The sequence below is a fragment of the Tarenaya hassleriana genome, unplaced genomic scaffold (assembly GCF_000463585.1).
Source record: "Tarenaya hassleriana unplaced genomic scaffold, ASM46358v1 Cleome9, whole genome shotgun sequence".
NCBI classification, from domain to species: domain Eukaryota; kingdom Viridiplantae; phylum Streptophyta; class Magnoliopsida; order Brassicales; family Cleomaceae; genus Tarenaya; species Tarenaya hassleriana.
This window is the reverse complement of record NW_010971389.1, coordinates 637,195-655,778: the sequence shown is the minus strand read 5'-3', so window position 1 is coordinate 655,778 and position 18,584 is coordinate 637,195. Positions and strand designations below refer to the sequence as shown.

Sequence of the window (18,584 nt, the reverse complement as noted above, 5' to 3'; positions counted from 1 at the left end):
AACTGTCGACGTGTAGGACATAGCTGATAGATATTTGATTATATTCCAATCTGTCTATGTTTCTATTCAATTGTAGAAAACATTACTCATTTTGTTTTATTTTCGTTTTTTATTGTATTTGATTTTCATTAACAGAAAACTATAGCCTTTATTTTCATATTTAATTAAAATTCGCTTCGAATTCAGTGGATTCAACTTCATGGATACTGTTACATGTCATAACCAAACCAATCTGATAACCTTTTTAAGTCAGTGATTGATCTCATATGTTGTAAGACTTTCGTCTTGGTTGCAAATTTGAAATAATTCAATATAAAAAAAAAATTGGAAAAAGGAAATAAGAATAACGTTGGAAGCTGAAATAGTTGGTTTAAATTGCTATCACAAAATGTCTTTTTTTTTTCCTTACTTAATTGTGTAGTTACCAAGCAGTCTGAGATTTGGGGGATTAAAAAAAGACAGAATCACAGTCTGCTTGGTTTTGGAATCTAAACACTGAATCAATCGAACAAATCTCTGAACCACGATAGACAAATAATAAGCAACCTTATTATGTGTTGTATGGACAAGAGATCCAATGCAATCACCACTCTTGTTTGTCGTCAATCCTGTTCCAATGGTGGAAGAACAATGCAAAGCATATAAGGTGGTAATGATGATTGATGAGAAACTTAGAGAGAGTTGATTTGGGAAGAGGCTGTTTGTATGATGAGCTTACGAGAAACCGGTTGGTTAGACCACGAATGTCGCGAGAAGGGCATGTAATATTGCCCAGTATATCATGATCCCGAGCCGTAAGGCCGGTTTACGCATGAGTGTCCGATCGCAAGAGACCCTGCAAATATATATATAGAACGGATCGTATTATTAGACAGATAAGCATGAATTCAAAATGAAATGAGAGAAGTAGGGCGAGGATTTGTAGGAGAGATCCTTACCATAAACCATCGATCACGTCAGTCACTGGCCTGGTGAATCGAGGAACGATTCTCGATGTAGATAGCGATTTGAAGCCGTGGGCTGGATGTAAAATTTACATGGAGAAAGGTTAACAGAAGGATTAGCTAATTAGTATGGAATACAATACAAGTAGTATAGTGTATGTAGGCGAAGATCTTCACCTTTGTCGTCATCCTCTTCTAAGCTACCGCTCTGACCAGTTTGATCGGTATCGATACTAATAGCAACTTGATCGTTGTTTCCCTTTCGTAAACTACGGACTTGAGATGGAATGGACGTCCCACTCGCTCCCCACTTGTGTATCTGCAGCAAGAAAATCACCCATTTTCAAAATTTGATCGTTCAAGGAATATAATATACACATGTTATACGGAGTATGTAGTTTAGAAAAACGCACTTTATATGAGTGTGGTTAAAACTGTTCAGACAGAAAACTAGCTTTAAGCTTACCACAGGTTCTACTTCGACAATCTCAGATGTTGAAGTGGTTGCCACGTTTGCCCGGGATTCCTTCTCGCATAATATTTTCTCGAGAGTTTCTTCTCTCTGTCTGAGCTCAGACACTCTACTCCTCTCAGCTTCCAATAACGTGTCCTTGCTTTGTCCGACCAATCGTAGTTCATCGAGTTCAGATATCAGAGATGCAATCTTTTTCTCGAGTATCTCCATGTAGTTGTGTACTTGACCTCTAACATCATCAGAAGTCGAATCTTCCATTCCGAAAAGTAAAGACATTGAGTTGAGCCAAGACAAAACAGCTTGGATCTCGTCCGAATCTCTTTTCGTGTTCATCTGGGAGGCAGCAAGTACCTCATTGGTGCACCTAGTGACCTCTTGTCTCAAGAACGAGATCTCAGAGTCTCGATCTTGCAGTTGCTGTTGGAGCTTTTCGATTTCTGCAAGAAGGGTTTCTGAAAGATGATGGAGTTCGTCGAATTTATCCATGGTAATGGATAGCTTTTTAGCAATCTTCCCTCGAGAAGCTTCAGCATTCCGCAAATCTAGGTTCTTCCGCTGAATTTCTTGCTCTAGATCTGTAACCTTGTGTCTCAGATCTTCCATCTGAGACTCTTCCTCGTCGAGAGCTTGCATCAAGGCCTCGATTTCTGCAACCAGCCATCGAGTATCATCCACATCTGTGTTGAAGAGAAAATTAAAAAAAAAAAGATCTAAACTAAGATACTGACCTTGGTCTTTGGCAACTAGTTGATCACCGAGGGACTTGACTTTCTCCTGTAACTCTGAGTAAGAGGCTTGTCCATCGTGTAACTCCTTTACTCTCTCCGCCAATGAATCCCTTTCCTTCACCGAAATGTCCAACTCGTTCTGCATATCACGCATCCAGACACTTGAAGATTGAAGTTCCGCTGCAAACTTTTTAGCATCAGCTTGGGCATTTTTTATTTGACCAACCAACTCCGTGCACATCCTTTCTCTTTGGAAGTCCTTCTCCTGTAGCTCCCTTTGCAAATTGGCATTGATCATTTTCATCTCCTTTTGATTTCTTTCCACCATCTCAGCATTTGCCACGACAAAATCCTTTACAGCCAATGATAGCCTATCCACCATGGAACTGATGGATTCCAAGGTCAACAGATCATCCCCTTCACCCAACGAAAATCTGTCATCTGTTCTTGCTGCTTGATGACGAATATTCGTATCCATAACTCCATTTCCAATCAATTCAGCTCTTTTGCTTTCAATTTCCACAAATACATTAGAACACACCCCATGAAGCAACGTAATTTTTTCATGCAGAGAAGCAATTTCTAAGTCTTTGTCCTTTCCGAATGACCTGAAAAAGGTATCCGTGACATCGGCTGCAATGTTAACCTGCTCATGCCATGATACCAAATGCTTGCTAATGTTCTCTTTGAAAAGATCAATGTCCATCATGAGCTCATCCACATTTTGTGCAAGAGAATTACAAATCTCTGTCATATCTCCATCGCTTGAAATCTTCTGCATGTTTATGTCAGACCAAGCACTTGAACGTGAAGAGTTGTCCTAAACAAAGGGGAAAACAGCATTGATGAACAAGAGCAACAAGACCAGAGTTGAAAATGAACCATAACAGACTTCTAAAAGGATTTTAAATACCTTGTCTATAAAATTCACAGATGCTGAGCTAAGATGAGGCCAGGCAGCCAAATAGGCATCGGTTTGCTCCACACGTGATTTCAGATTCGCCTCCAGATGATGCAGAAACTCCATATCCTTGGTGAAAATATCGGCTAGGCAAGCATTGATACTGCTGAACATATCCCTCAGATTGTTCAAACTAGTTCCAAAGAACAGCAGTTGAGAATATTGTTTCCTCCTTTCCTCATTGTGCATCACAGATAATTGTTCCAGGCGAGATAAAGCTTCAATTTTGGCACCCTCAGCTGCATCTTTCTGTATGGAAAGTTGCTCGAGCTCATACGAACATTTTGATAGCTCCTCTTGCAGATTGTCGTTTCTCTCTTGAACCTCGTTCAACTCAGCAAGCAGCAACTCAGCTGCTCTTCTAGATTTTCTGGATTCCTGCTCTGCGGAAGACATAGCTGTATGCATATCTTGAAATAGTTGTGAGATCTTTTGAAGCTTCATAACTGGATCATTGTTTTCACTTTCATCACCGATATCGATGCTATTTAAAACACTTAAAATTGTGCTTAACACGCTGCTCTTCTCGTTCAAAAGATTTTCTGTTTCTTTCAGATGATTTTTCAACCGTTGGCATTCAGAATCCAATGCATCTACACTCCCAGTGTAGGATGCCAATTCCCTAATTTTCTTTTCATGTTCCGCAAGCATGTCGTCTCGGCTTTTAAGATCTGATTTCAGGTGGCCTAGGTCAGTGCTCATCTCCTCTATAGTCTGCTTCAGACTATCCCTTTGTTGTACCAAGGATTTGCCTTTCCTGACAGCAACATTCAATTTCTCTCTAACAGAAGCTGACCTTTGCTCTTCTTGACTATGCAAAGCTTGCAACTCTGCCATTTTTTTATTAAGTGCCTCGTTCTCAGCGATCAGAGATTGTTGCTTTTGCATATATGAATCCTTTTCTTCCCTTGTCAGCTCCAGCATACCTAGTGTTTCCTCCAAATCTTTCTTTAGAGAAGCTACATCAGGTGTCTCTACTACTGCTATATCCCTGCTTGTCACGTCAGTCACTTCGATCAGGTGAGATGCATCTGTAACCGACGGGTTTGCACTTACAATATCATTGGGATTTGTTGTACGTGCTTCTGAGGAGTTTTCAACTGTTTCGTGTGCTCCAATAGGTTTCACCAAAGTCTTGTAATATTCTATCAGCTTTCTCAGCAGTTCCTCCAAGGTCTCAGAATCATGCCCCAGCGACCAATCTTGCAAGCCACCTTCCTGCATAGCCTCATTAATCAAGTCCCTCAATCTTATCATCTCATGTTCAATAGTATGAAGATGTTCTTCAGTCTCAAGCTTCTCAACCAATTCTTCATGCAAATCTTTTACTTTACTTTGTAGGTTCTCGTTCTCAACATCAAGCTGAGTGGCCCTCCCAGAAACTTTCTCATGATCATAGCTCAGATTTTCCAGTCTTTCAGAAAGATTTTCCCTCTCTTTAATAACTGTGTGAAGATTTGCCTCGACATCAAATACATGCTTTTGTGAAACTTCCAAATCATCACTCAGCGATCGGCAATAGTTTTCAAGATTGTCAATCTTCTGTTGGAGAGTATCTCTGTCATGAATAGCGTCTGATATTTTACTCGCAAGCCACTCAATCTTGTCTTCCACTTCCAAAGACTGCAGCTGTGAAGGCATGTCAATTTTCCCTAAGAGTTCTTCCCATCTCTGAACCAAATTATTTCTTTGCATCAAGGAATGCTCCAGCATTTCATTCTGTTCAGCCAACCCATAAAACTTGCCCTGGAGCTCCTCAAACTTGATCCTTAAATCATCCCCAGAATTTGAGCTGGGTTGTCCATCCTCTCGCCAGGGTTCCGTCATAACAAATCCCGCAGCCCCATCAGAGCTCTTTTGATCCCAGTCAGAGGGAGGCACAGAGTTACCACTAGCTGACCTTGCTAGCCACTCTACCTTTTCAAGTATATCCCGAGCATGAAAATGCTCTGGTAGATCCAGATCCTCTAAAATTTCTTCGATTCTATGGAGCAGAGAGTCTTTTAAAAGGAAAGATTCTCGCAGTGCCGTAGCTGAGTTTCGGATGTATGAAAGCTCAGATTCCAAAGCTTCCACACGTTCACCCGCTTCCGCATAGGTCTTAAGTTTTGCTTCTACTTCCAGAAGCCTTGCTTCCTTCAGTTTTAATTCCTCTGAGCACCTCTCCAGATCAGCAGATGTTCCTGCCAACGACTGCTTGAGGTTGTCCCGCTGAACAACCAAACCTTTGCCTTTTGCAACAGCTATGCTGAGCTTCTCTCTAGTGGATAATAACCGCTGCTCCGACTGTTCAAGTTCATTTGATTTCTCCTGTAACTCAGATCTTACAGCCAAAAGGGACTCCTCTGCCCGACTTAAACTTTCCCTGAGATCACCGATTTCAGTTTTATGGTGCAGTAAGTTCTCCTGAAACTCCATCAGCTCCATATCCTTGGCCTCAAGTTGTTCTCTGATGAGATTAGCCAGCTCCTCGGTCTTTCTAAACTTCTGAACAAGATGGGAAACCAGAAATTCCACAAATGAGCCAGGGGATTCATCAAAGCTAATGTCAACGGATTCAAGTTTGACAATACCCTGAACATTCTCGACTAACTCTCGCAGTGAACCGGAATCAAGGCATTTCCGTGTCAGTTCCTCAATATCTTTCCTTTTACTCGACAATTCAAAGTGCAGTTTATCGACTAACGACTGAAGTTCCAGCCTCTCAGAAAGAGAATTCTGCACAAGTTCCAAGAGTACCTCAAAACTACCATAGTTGAAAGGATCAGACATCACTAGATTTTGTGTTTTATGATCAGGCATCTCCGCAGACCCACATGATTCAATTACAAGTTTCTTGAGACCAACATAAACGTTATGCAGTGTAACAGAAGCAAACTCATGCTTCTCAACCAAACTGTTGAAACTCTCCTTCAATTCTTCGTATGATTTTGAGGAGGACTCGTGATTTGTACAAGCAGCTTGTAATTTATTCTCAAGGTCATCGATTACCTTTACAACCACCTTTACGGAACTGGCTACATGCTTGTTCACATCCAGGCCAATATGAGCTCCAGAGAATGGATAAAATCTGACTAGATGATCATCAAGCCTGCCAACTGTTTCATCAATTTCTGAAATTGATGATGCCAATTCATGTTCTAGCTTCATTGCCCTCTCAGATTCCTCCTGCAAACCCGCTAATTGCTCTTGTATAGAAGAAGACATACAGCTTAGATTTTGCTGTAAATTTTCCAACTGACTTTCAAGCCCATGGATTCTTGATAAGCAAGAAGTTAGCTTCCTATTAAGCTCCGTGTTCTCCACACTGAACTCATCATTTCGCTGCTTTAGTGATTCAGAAAGAAATCTAAGTTTATGATTCTTTGCCTGCAGCTCATATGAATATTGTTTAAGAGCTTCAAACGAAATCTTATTCCCAATAGTATCTACCTCCAGAAAGTTAATATGCTCCTGGAGAAGATCAAAATTAACTTCAAACTCTCTGAGTTTTTCATTTGCAGAAATCCTGTCGGTGTGCCCTTCCTTGAATTTGATGTAAACATTCCTAGCATCTGATGTTAACCGCTCAACAATGGTTCTCAAATTTCTGATCTGCCCTTTCACAAAAACAAATGGATCTGTCTCTGATTGCTCACTGGCCAACGATGTTTCTTCCAAATCTTGTTCTTCTTGTGGCAGCCTTGACTCAAAGGCCTGAATCAGTTTTGATACTCCTGGTGCCACAACCTTACTACTCGATTTATTTAAGAATGAGGAATCAGCATGAATCCGTTTAATTGCCTCTTCAAGGTTCTGCAATATATTTTCCGCTTTCTTCAAGTTCTCATTCAAGGTAGAAAACTCCGAAGAAGAATCAACTAACTCTTCAACATTAACATGCTGTGCCTCAAGACTTTCGCAAGTACGTTCAGAAGAAGTTACACCTCTTTGACCAGTGGCCTGAACTCCTGAAATTCCAGCAAGTTTATCGGGCATTTCATAATTGATCAATCCAGAAGCATCCCTGTTATCTATGTCTCTCACGTCAACTTTGTGCTCCTTGAGGCTACTACTTAGAAATGCATTTTCTTCAGAAACTTTGTCCAGACACACCTTTACTTCTCCCAATTCAACTGCTAGACGTGTCCGTGCAATTTGTTCAGCTGACAGATGCTCCTGAAGCGTAAGAAGCTCACCTGAAAGCCTATCATTCTCCTCAACCAATTGTTCCTTCTCGTCTTTAAACTTCTGCATTTCATTCTTCAAGAGAGAACACCCTTCCTTTATGTTGGAATACTCAGACCATAAAGCAGTCTCCAAAATCTCATGTGCTGAAAATTCTAGGTGAACCTTCTCAATTTCTTCAGAAAGATGTAAGTTATCCTCTTCAAGCTTCATTTCCTTAGCTCTCATCAAAGAAAGTGTTCCCTCTGTCTTAGAAGATTCAACCTCTTGCATTTTCAACAAAGTCTTGCAATTAGCCAACTCTGCCTCTAGATTCTCTGCTGCACCCAATAAATTATGTTTCTCCTCAACAAGCATTGTTTTCTCACATGTCAATGGACCAATAGTTTTGTCCAATTTGTCAATTTCTGCTTGTAGACTGGCCACCAAGTTCTTACAGATGCCCAACTCAGATGACAGTTGCTCGATCTCACAGTTCTTGGACTCTTTTTCTTCAAACAGTTTCTTTTTGTCATCATTCGCTGAAGAAATAGTAGCAACCAAAGTCTCATTTTCCACTTGGAGATTGATCAATCGATCCTTTGCCTCTGACAAATCCAACTGATATTGTTCCAGATTAAGTTGTAACTGATTTATCTTAGTAGTGAAGTCCTCCACCTGTATTTCAGTAGCAAGAAGTTGATTCTGAAGCCTCTCATTTGAGCTCGTAACACTATAGAGTTTAGACCTGCAATCTGATAGTTCCTCTGTAAGACTATCATTATTCTCTTTGAGTGAGGAAAATGAAGCGCGAAGATGTGATATTTCAGAAAGCAGCTGGTATTGTTGCAGATCAAACTCATTCTGTAGATTAGACTGTTCTTCAAGTTGCACATGAAGTATATCTTTCAAGGAACTTGCAACAAATAATTCTTCTTTCACTCTCTCTAACAAACTTGCTTCCAGCTCAATATTGGAAGTCATCTCTCTTGACTTACACAAAACTTCATACTCATCTTGGCTAAGTCCCCGTACAAGGTCAATGAGCTGCAAGAAGCTGACTGAGCGATTTTCATCAACATGAGAGGCAGCAACTGCTGCTGATGGATTCAAAGAATCCATTTTGCAAGGTTCTTCATTACTTGCAATTCCAGAAACATCCATGCTCTCAGGAATTTGCAGCTCTCTAGACACATCTGCAACAGCACATTCCTCTGTCACAGCTGGAAGTACTTCGTTTCTGTTATTACCCAAAATTCCAGGGCCTAGAGATGTCTCTGATTTTTTTTCATGCATATCTGTAACTTCTTTGCTATGTTGGCTCTTAGTTTTGATGTTTAGGCCTTCAACCTCATGTGAAGCAAATGAAACTGAAGATCCTTCTGAAATGCCAGAGAAGGAAGAAGACGAAGGTGCATTCGCTGTATTGCTGGCTTCCCCTTTTTCAGTTGCAGACTTTTCCATATTGTCCTTGTGCAAGCCTTCACCAAGCTGCGCCACATGTGAACCATGATCTTCCTGCATTTCCCCTACCCAGAAACATATGAGAATTTAATTATACATAAAAAAAACATGCTATAACCTGACCTCCTCGCATTTACTCCTATTACAAAAAAAAAACAAAGAAAAATACTACTAAGAGGCATGAAGTGGAGAGGACAACCTACATCAGTTACCTGATCTCCCCTTGAAGCAATCAGGGGAATATCAGGAATATCTTCATGCAATGAAGACAGATGCTGCGGCATTTCCTCGTTTACAGGCTTGCTTTCAACTTCAACTCCTCCCTCCTCCACAAAGATGCCAGCAGTAGGTGAGCCCAAAACATCAACATCACAAGCTGCATCGACATGTCTAATTCCCTTTTCAGAGTCCATGGGCTCAGAATTTGATGAAGTCATTCTGCTGACTGTCCCAATGCCAGTACTCTCTGAGTTCTCTCCTTCATTGGGTAATGATAAATCAACATCATTTTCAGAAACTGTTTCTCGTTCTCTTAGCTCAGCTTTATCATCAGTAGTTGTTTCTGTGCTGCCTTGCTGAGGCATAACAAGTTCTGATGATGAACTATGGACTGATACATCAATCTCATGAGCCAATGCACTTTCGTAAGCTTCTGAGCATACCACGACCTCCTCATGAGGGGCAGTGCCTCCTCCTGTCACATGCGAAGGAATGGACGACTTGGTTATGACAGCACTCGTGTCAGGTTTAGGCTCATGCTGCTCAGGCTTACTGGACCTTTTAGAAGATTTTCCTTGGCTTGTACTGCCTTTGTTGTCCTTTTTCTGATCAGAGCCTCTATTACCCTTCTTTTGACGGAATTGTTGAAGCTGAAATGAGACCGAGAAGATATGAGATTACACCATTTCTTTTGGCATAAATTTAGGCAAGACAAATACAGAGTATGGAGACTAGATTGGTACACACTTGCAAGAAAAACTATCAAAACATTTCCAATTTCCTTGTTCATTGGAGAGAGACAACTTGAATGTTCGACATAAAATCAAATATGAAGCTAGCTCAACATCAACCTTTCCTGCTCTTCCTATTGTTTTAAAAAAGAAATGTAATACCTACTTCCGATTCAGGTAAGAACCCAGCTCATTACTTACTCATATTATCACTGCATCGCAAAAAATACCAGTACAAAACAAAATTTTGAAATTTGAAGGAAGTTCAAATCCCCGATGAAAAGATCAGATTCGAAGAACTAACCTTTTGGCGTCCAGCATCGAGTAGATCGGTACGACTCTTTTTCTTGTCCATAGGATCCACTCCTTTTTGTGTTCGTATAGTGATTCCCTTTATCAATCACCACCAAGTATGGATCACCATAACTTCGTTCCTCTTGATGAGCCAAACGGAACAAATCTCAGAACTCGGATACAACAGTAACAGAATATCTCGAATACCGTTCTTAAGCAAAACATTCAGCGTTGAAAACACGACGAACGCAATCTCCAGTTGTCAAGACGATTATCCAAACAACTGAACGGAAAACGAGCTCCGGATTTAATCTAGCACACCGAGAATCCAACACCGACCAAAGTAACCCAGAAAACACATTCGAATTAAGAACAAAACGATCAAATTCTACTCCAGAAAGCGCCGAACGAGATCTAATGCGAAACAGAGATTCGATTCAACACAGAAAATTTCGGAACTGAACTATGTAGATTGAAGGGACCGTACCATACCACGAATTCGTCCGACCGAATGAATTCCAAAACAACGGAGAGTGAATTCGCCCTGCACGATTCCACCGAAAATCTGCTTCGCAACCTAAACGCTTTTCACCACTTCCTTAGATCTAACGCGAAGCGTTCGTGCGAGTTTTGCTCCGTTCGCATGAGAGGCGAAAACGAATGCGACGCGATTTTGATTTCAAGCCGAAGAGGCCGATTCGGAAACTCTTCAAAAGCTGCACTGATTGTTAAGGAAGCTAACAATGGGCCTTATGGCCCAATAACATGTTTCGAATTTGATAAATTAAACGGGTCGGATAATGCAGTCAAAATTGACCAAGAAGCCCAACATGAAACATTACAAACGATGTGCTTATTATACGAATATATATATATATATATATATATATATATATATATATGAATAGACGTTAATTAGTAGATTATGTAAATTAATTTACATAAAATTAATATTTAATTTCCGTGTATTATAATATAATTAACCTAACGATCTTTTATTTTTAGTATTTATCATAATCTCCGAACAATAAATTTTTTAGATTCGCTACTAGTTTTATATATATATTGGACCGAAGAATCAAACCCTTAAAGAGACAATTAAGGTGGTACGGTTGTTAGTTTAATTCCATGTGGTCCAAAGAATCGAAGCTAACATTGAAAATCCAGGACAGCGAAATCCACTTGAGAAACAGAACGAGAAAAGAAAACCGGTCTGAGAGAGAGAGACCCGTCGCCCAAGTGAACCGGAACGCCGTCGGCCCCCATGGGGCGACGGAGGAAGCCCTTTTCCTCCAACCTCTCACTCCTCACCCGAAACCCCAAGACTATAATAACTTGTTCCAAAAATTTGAGAATCGAATAAAATAATAATAATTTTATAATGCAGACCGTATGGAATAAAAATCGGACTGTATCGATTCGAACCGAAAAAGTTCTACAAACTCGTAATTGAGACGATTTGTGATTTGTGATTTGTGAATCTACAATTCGCATGCTAAAATAAAGAGAGAAAATGGATGGCATGATACAAAAATTTAACAATAAGAGGGTATTTTGCCATAAATTTATATAAAAATATTATTTGTAAAATAAGTAGGGTGGGACGTTTCGGTATTCAGTTCCGAATTTTAATGGTATAGTTCAGGATAGTTTATTCGATATTATAAATTTGTATCAAATTAGTACTGTATATTATTTGGATCGATTATGTTTGGTATATACGATTTTACTAAATAAATACCAAAATCGTAATGGATCGCACAATTTGGGATAGTTCAAGTTTTTTATGGTACGATTCATAATAGTTAAACACAATTTGAGTTTATTTTGAGAATTTTAATATAATTAAAATAAATAAATTGGTAAAATATTAATAGATTTTTTCTATGCTCAATAAATGTTATTCTTTATTTTATCAAAACACTTAATTTGATACACAAAATGAATATTACTAATAAAGATTATATTTAATATTTTTAAATAAAAATAAACAAAAAAAAAATCGAAATATTATTTGGTATTTACCGAACCGAATCCAATCATTTTTAACCCATTCGGTATCTTTAATTTTGTACCATTTTGATTTTTTTTTTATATAATACCATATGAATCGAAATGTAATTAATCTTTTCGATACGGTTTGAAACTAAATTTCCAAACCGACTGCTCATCCCTAAAATAAGTATACTTTTCCAATCTTTCCAAAATTATAACATTTGTACAAAATTTTTCTAAAAAAAATATCCCAACAAAAATAAGAGACGTGCAAGACATTCAAATAACTTGGTCGGGTCAACACCTCAATGTTATAATTCGTATACGTTGACAAAATAGTGTTTTCAATCACACTCCAACATTGTTTTGCACGCATAACACGTTACACACACACACAAATATATATACTTTACTCCAAAGATATCACTTATGATTAGATTTCTCTTATTTTGAAATGTCTATATTTATATCATTATCGGATTTAGATTGAGTTATCAATTTAAAATTTATATATTTTAAATATTTGGTATTTATTCTTATACTATAAATTTAATTTAAAAAATAAAAGAGTAAATCGGATGAGTTATTAAAGTTCCAAAAGTAAAGGAATACCAATCTACATTGCATCCATACATCATAAACATTAATTAAAACAAATTAATTACACACACACACACACACATATATATATATATATAGATCAATTTAATTACATAATTTAAAATGAATCAAATAATATAATAATATATTATTTTGATTTTGTATACAATATAATTGGTAAATCTAAAGAATAGATTCTAAAGAAATAATAAAATAAAAAAGTTAAAAGAAAATATTTTTAAAAAATAAATATTTTGGTAATCAAAATCAAATCCAACCTAGCTTTTAAAAAATAAAACATATAAAACCAAAAATAATTAATATTTACAGAAAAAACAAAAAATCAAAATAAAATGTTAAGAAACAAATTTCCGACTCTGACCGTTATAAAACCAGAATCATTTCACTCTAAATTTCAAAAAAAAAAATTATGTGAGACAAATGTTCATATTTTATGTTTTCACATGTTAACATAGATGAGCCATCAGGATCGAGTGCCACGTGGAGAAATCCCAATGGCCCTGTAAAGGATTTTTAAATTCCATAAAAAAAAATAAGAAAACAAAATTGGAAGGGTCGCAGTCAACTCTGTTTAGTCACAGATCGCCGTTGGATCGCCTTCGTTGAATCCAACGGCTCATATAAGAGTTAACCGGGACCACTCGATTTTGCCCAGTTGGTCAACCGTTCTCTATTTGAACACATTTTCTAATTTGTTTTTCTTATATTTTCTATATTTGTCCCCGTCGCCAAACAAAGACACTAATATTAATATTACAGTCAACAATTATTGTATATAATAATGGTTTTAGTTTTTATTGCTGGTCCATCATCTCTATGAACCCGTAAGGCTAATTAAAGTCAAGCAAAAACTAATACAATCATAATATTAATATATTAATCAATCGTTCTAGAAGTTCAAAACCCGTGCATGAATCTCTAAAATTTTTAAATATTGGTAAAACTCTTACCGGAATATTGTTATTTTATAGTATTTTAATTGTGTGAAAAGAAATGGAAACCTTACTTCTAAAATGGAAAACATATACTAAAAAATGCAGGCAAACAAATAGCTCGTTACTATAAAAAATGATTACACAGATATGTTCTGATATTTACATTAATGGACATAGTTAGATTCAAGTAATAATGGGAGGATTGTCAATCGATGTTAAGTTTTACAAATATCATTGTTCATACCATTTTCACTCGCTTATTTTGTTTTTTTTTTATGTGTAATCAAAATATAGCTATTTTGTAAATGAAACATATTCTGGAATTTTATTTAATGCAATATGTAAAATTACTGCAGTTAGCAAAAAAAATATATCGATGACTTCCCCACGTATTAAAATTAAAATTTATAAAATCGAGCTTATGATCATGATCATTCATTTAGTATTTTAATTAATTATTAATTAGTTAGTAAATTTGGGGTATTCGACTATATAGATACGTTTCGTTCGTCTAGAATTCCTTTATTTCAGAGATTATACACATATGGGACATTTACATATTTGTTTATTCCATTGTCAGCCGTTGGATCAAAACCTACCCGGTTTGACTAAAAGTCACACCCTGACCCGGTCACCCGGTCACACCACCTCCTTATATCACGCCTTTTCTCTCCATCTCCATATTCGACTATATAGATACGTTTCGTTCGTCTAGAATTCCTTTATTTCAGAGATTATACACATATGGGACATTTACATATTTGTTTATTCCATTGTCAGCCGTTGGATCAAAACCTACCCGGTTTGACTAAAAGTCACACCCTGACCCGGTCACCCGGTCACACCACCTCCTTATATCACGCCTTTTCTCTCCATCTCCATTTCCACCATTTACACACCTTCAATGTTTCTTTGAGAACCCCCCCCCCAAAAAAAAAGGAGAGATCTGTAATCATGGCCGTCGATCTCATGAGCTTCCCGAAGATGGAGGATCAAACGGCTATACAGGAAGCTGCATCGCAAGGACTCAAGAGCATGGAGCACCTGATCCATGTCCTCTCTCACCGCCCCGACGGCAACGCCGACTACTCAGAGATCACCGACTTCACCGTCTCTAAGTTTAAGAAGGTTATCTCCCTCCTTAACCGGACCGGTCATGCCCGGTTCAGACGCGGACCGCTTCACTCCTCCCCTACTTCCTCCTCTTCTTCCGCTGCGTTTCCTCCGCCCCCGATCTCTGCTCCGCCGCCGGATATTGTGCGGACGAGCTTCGTTCAGGGGAATCAGCAGAGTGTGACGCTCGATTTCACCAGACCCAGTGTTTTTGTATCTAAGGCCAAATCCGCCGAGCTCGAGTTCGCGAAGGAGAGCTTCAGCGTCTCCTCGAACTCTTCGTACATGTCCTCGGCTATCACCGGCGACGGAAGCGTCTCGAACGGGAAAAATGGCTCGTCGATCTTCCTCCCCCCGGCGGCGTCCACTGGGAAACCGCCGTTGGCCGGTCATCCGTCCAGGAAAAGATGCCTCGAGCACGAGCACGAGCACTCGGAAGACTTCTCCGGCAAGATCTCCGGCGGAAGCAACGGCAAGTGCCACTGCAAGAAGAGGTATCCATTTTCCTCGCCGACACGTCGCATAAGCATCTCTCTGCATTAGCCTTTAATTATTAATTTCATCCCTTTTTGACTAGCAACACCGCTTCATTGATTAATTCGCTGAGGGGAAAATATCACCGCTTTGGTCATTGAACCAATTAAACCGGTCTGGTTTACTCTTAACCAATCGGTTGAGTTATCGTGTTCCGTCACCGACTCACCGACGCGTCGCCTTAGCATTTTAGTATTAACTCCAAACCAATTTTTACTTGAACCACGATTCATTAATTAATAAGTTTCGGAAAAATAATACCGGTTTAGAAACTGAACCGAGTAAACGGTTCGGTTAAGATTTAATTAGGTGGGTGAAAAGTAAAATAGTGAACGGCACGCGTGACAAATGACTTTTAGAACAGTTTGTCTATTATCTCGGGACGGTTAAAAAGTTTAGAGAAACCCAGGGTTTGACCGTTGACTATTCTACAGCCCCAAATGCACTCCGTACACGTTAGCCCTTCGGCGCACGTTAAGCTAATTTTATTTCATTTTAAATTATAGCAGGAAAAATCGTGTGAAGAGAACCGTTAGAGTTCGGGCAATAAGTTCGAAGATCGCCGATATTCCATCAGACGAGTACTCGTGGAGGAAGTACGGACAGAAGCCGATCAAGGGCTCACCACACCCACGGTAATACAGTAGACCCGCGTCTTGTCCGCCGTTGATTCTGTCTGGATCCGATTCGATCTAACGGTGGAGATTTCGTTTTCGTTCGTTGCAGGGGTTATTACAAGTGTAGTATCTTCAGAGGATGTCCCGCGAGGAAACACGTGGAACGGGCGTTGGATGATCCGACGATGCTGATCGTGACGTACGAAGGAGAGCATCGTCACCACCAGACCGCGTCGCAGGAGAATAATATTTCTCCGGGTGAGCTGTTTGGTGACCGATTCGAATTGAGTGGGGAGGAAATCGGAAGAAATAAAAAGTTTGGGATGAAATTTAGAAACGTAAGCGATTAGATGGATAGTGTTTTTGTAATATTTTGAGGAGTAGAGGGGTTTGATTTGTAAATTCTTTTATTTAGTAGATAAAACGAATGTTCGGGTAAAATCTCACGGGCCAAAATAGATATTTATTTATTTTTTGTTCGCAATGGATAATTTCATCCCTAATCGCTATTATTATAAGATAATACGAATCAGTCTACTTACTGCAATTTGGTTTAACTTGCGACTTTTCAATTATCATTATTAATTTCTTGTATTGGTGAGGCCATGGAAGGTTGGGTAGGTTTTTAAATATTAATTGTGATGTTGACAAATGGATGAGTTATTAAAAGTCAACGAGGTTTTGATGGGCTGTTGGGTGTTGAATTAGATAGATTGTCCCTCTTCATCAATATCTTGTTGTATTATTCTCAGCTGTAATTCATCATCACCATCATTTGCAAATAACATTTCGGTGGTCGACGAACAACATTAACAAATAAATACGTGAAAGATATATATATATATATATATCTATTCCGCTCGTAATCACATGTACCTATACGTGTATTATAAGTATACAAAAAGAATTGGGACGTACGTTCACAATATTTAAGATTTATTTCAGAATCGCCTAGCAGACAGCCTTGCAGAAGCTGCTGTCTGAACGAGGCATCCTGAGAAAGGAACCGACCATTGCCATGAAAACCAGCTTCAAAGAGAAAGCAGAGAAGAACCCGCTTTCGTACATAAATACTGTTCAATCAAGGTATGGCTTTTCTTTTTCTGCCCATTGGTTTATTTATTTATCATTCCCCTCAAATTAAAGCTCTCTCTTAGCCGAGAAAGGATTAGGGTTTATAAAATTTGTCTGTCTTATCAGAAGCAAAGTCATGATAAGTGCAAGGGAACTTATATACGTTGAGGAGAAATGGGCTTGTTTGATCTTCTTGCTGCTGTTGTTACTTAGTTTGTGAGTTTTAAGACAATAGATGAGAGGAGTGCAGAAAAGGCCGCTGTTCTTTCTTTTTCTTCCTCTAGTTTCGATCAATCTGTTTGATCTTTGATACTTGAATCTGCTTTATGGATCCAGTCTCTGTTGGAGAGATGTTTAAGCATCAGATGTGGGATGTGAATCTGAGTTTGAGATTTGATCAAATGATAAGCATCTGAGTTCTTCTGTTGGATGAACATTATATCGAAACTAACCTTATTTTGTTACATGGATTTCGTACCATAGTTTTTTAATTTATTTTTGTGATTAGTGTGAACAATATTACCAATGTTACCATCATATAAATTTAAACGATATGGCATATAATGTTAACGGTGTATCTCTAAAATAGAACACCATGGTTATACTGATAAAAAAAGGATATAGAAGAATATGTTGTTAACTACGTTAGGAGTGTCAATTTGGGCTCGAGGCCCGAAGCTTGGCTAGGACCAGTCCGAAAAGTAGCGGGCTTCGAGCCAAAGTTTCTTGGCCCGAAAAAAATTGGGTTTTTAGACTGGGCTCAAATCGGGTTTCGGGGTCGAGTCGGGCCGGCTCGAAAGCCCGAAAATAAAAAAAAAGAAAAAAAATAACATTTACAAAGGGAGATCCGCAGGTCGACCCGACCCGAGCCCGGAATGCATAGGACCAGACTTTGGACTTAATTATATAGATCCGAAAAAATCGGGTCAGTCCAAACCTGAACCTGAAACTTCCGGACCGAGTGTGGACTCGGACCAGGTCGGCCCGATTGACACCCCTAAACTATAACAAAATGAAGGTAATTTTAATAATAGAGTTTTTTTAGTGTTTGAAGTTTGACTTTCAATGTCAGCAGCCTTTCAGTATCTTATCTCACCAAACTGGACAAAATTCTCCAAAGATTTTATGGTCTATGATCTATTTTCTTTTAAGTAATAATTGTGCTTGGCGGTGTCATTATTTCAGTAATCAATCGTCATTAAGTCTTTATTGATGTCATAAGACTAAACATATATATATTTTTTTATGAGATTTCTCATTTGCATTTCGAATTTGATTCTTGCTTTAAATCTGTAAACTAATGCTGGCGGTGCGGTGCACGTTTTCTTTAGGGATATGAATTAATTAATATATAAAGTAATGCCTTAGGGATTTCAATCTATGGGTTTTGAATTGTTTTTTTTTTAAACTATACCATCCAGTCTTTATCGGATTTCAATCTGATCTTATTCCATTTTTTATTTAAAAAAAATACTAATTTCTAAAAATATTTTTATTCTAATTTATTTTTTTAGTTATTTTGCATTGGATTAATTCGATTTATATACAATACATTTTTAGATGCGGACTATAAAACGCGACAAAATTGATTCGACAAGCTCGCAATAATTATATTTTTATTTTTATCATCTTTAATAGTTATATTTTTATTCGACCGTCAACTATGCATGGTCCAAAAAAACACATCATTTTCGAAGGAATGTACATGGAAATGTCATGGCAATGGCATTCCT

General features: G+C 38.3%; 2 protein-coding genes and 1 long non-coding RNA gene across 10 annotated transcripts; 2 read left to right on the top strand and 1 right to left on the bottom strand.

Moving 5' to 3' along the window:
- Positions 1-338: 338 nt before the first annotated feature.
- Positions 339-10,644, bottom strand: LOC104803624 (A-kinase anchor protein 9). 7 transcript variants are annotated; one of them, XM_019201370.1, is made up of 9 exons: positions 9,973-10,059; positions 8,918-9,587; positions 3,061-8,783; positions 2,148-2,967; positions 1,411-2,066; positions 1,122-1,263; positions 939-1,020; positions 719-835; positions 339-608 (listed from the first exon to the last, which is right to left on the bottom strand). In XM_019201370.1, the coding sequence occupies exons 1-8, from the start codon at positions 10,021-10,023 to the stop codon at positions 733-735; spliced, it is 8,247 nt and encodes a 2,748-aa protein (XP_019056915.1). In that variant the 5' UTR covers positions 10,024-10,059; the 3' UTR covers positions 339-608; positions 719-732. The 7 variants fall into 7 exon arrangements, with proteins under 7 accessions (XP_019056915.1, XP_019056919.1, XP_019056918.1 ...); XM_019201374.1 differs by lacking the exon at positions 339-608 and adding an exon at positions 10,450-10,644 and having other exon boundaries at positions 733-835; positions 9,973-10,104; XM_019201373.1 differs by lacking the exon at positions 339-608 and adding an exon at positions 10,455-10,644 and having other exon boundaries at positions 733-835; positions 9,973-10,104.
- A 3,752-nt stretch (positions 10,645-14,396) lies between these two features.
- On the top strand, positions 14,397-16,250 carry LOC104803623 (probable WRKY transcription factor 17). Of its 2 annotated transcripts, none has more exons than XM_010527606.2 (3): positions 14,397-15,120; positions 15,670-15,795; positions 15,887-16,250. In XM_010527606.2, exons 1-3 carry the CDS (start codon positions 14,468-14,470, stop codon positions 16,125-16,127), a joined length of 1,020 nt encoding a protein of 339 aa, XP_010525908.1. In that variant the 5' UTR covers positions 14,397-14,467; the 3' UTR covers positions 16,128-16,250. The 2 variants fall into 2 exon arrangements, with proteins under 2 accessions (XP_010525908.1, XP_010525907.1); XM_010527605.2 differs by having other exon boundaries at positions 14,404-15,120; positions 15,667-15,795.
- A 183-nt stretch (positions 16,251-16,433) lies between these two features.
- LOC104803622 lies at positions 16,434-17,317 on the top strand. Its single transcript, XR_770246.2, has 2 exons — positions 16,434-16,863; positions 16,978-17,317. It is a non-coding gene; the product is annotated as an uncharacterized LOC104803622 (long non-coding RNA).
- Positions 17,318-18,584: the final 1,267 nt, after the last annotated feature.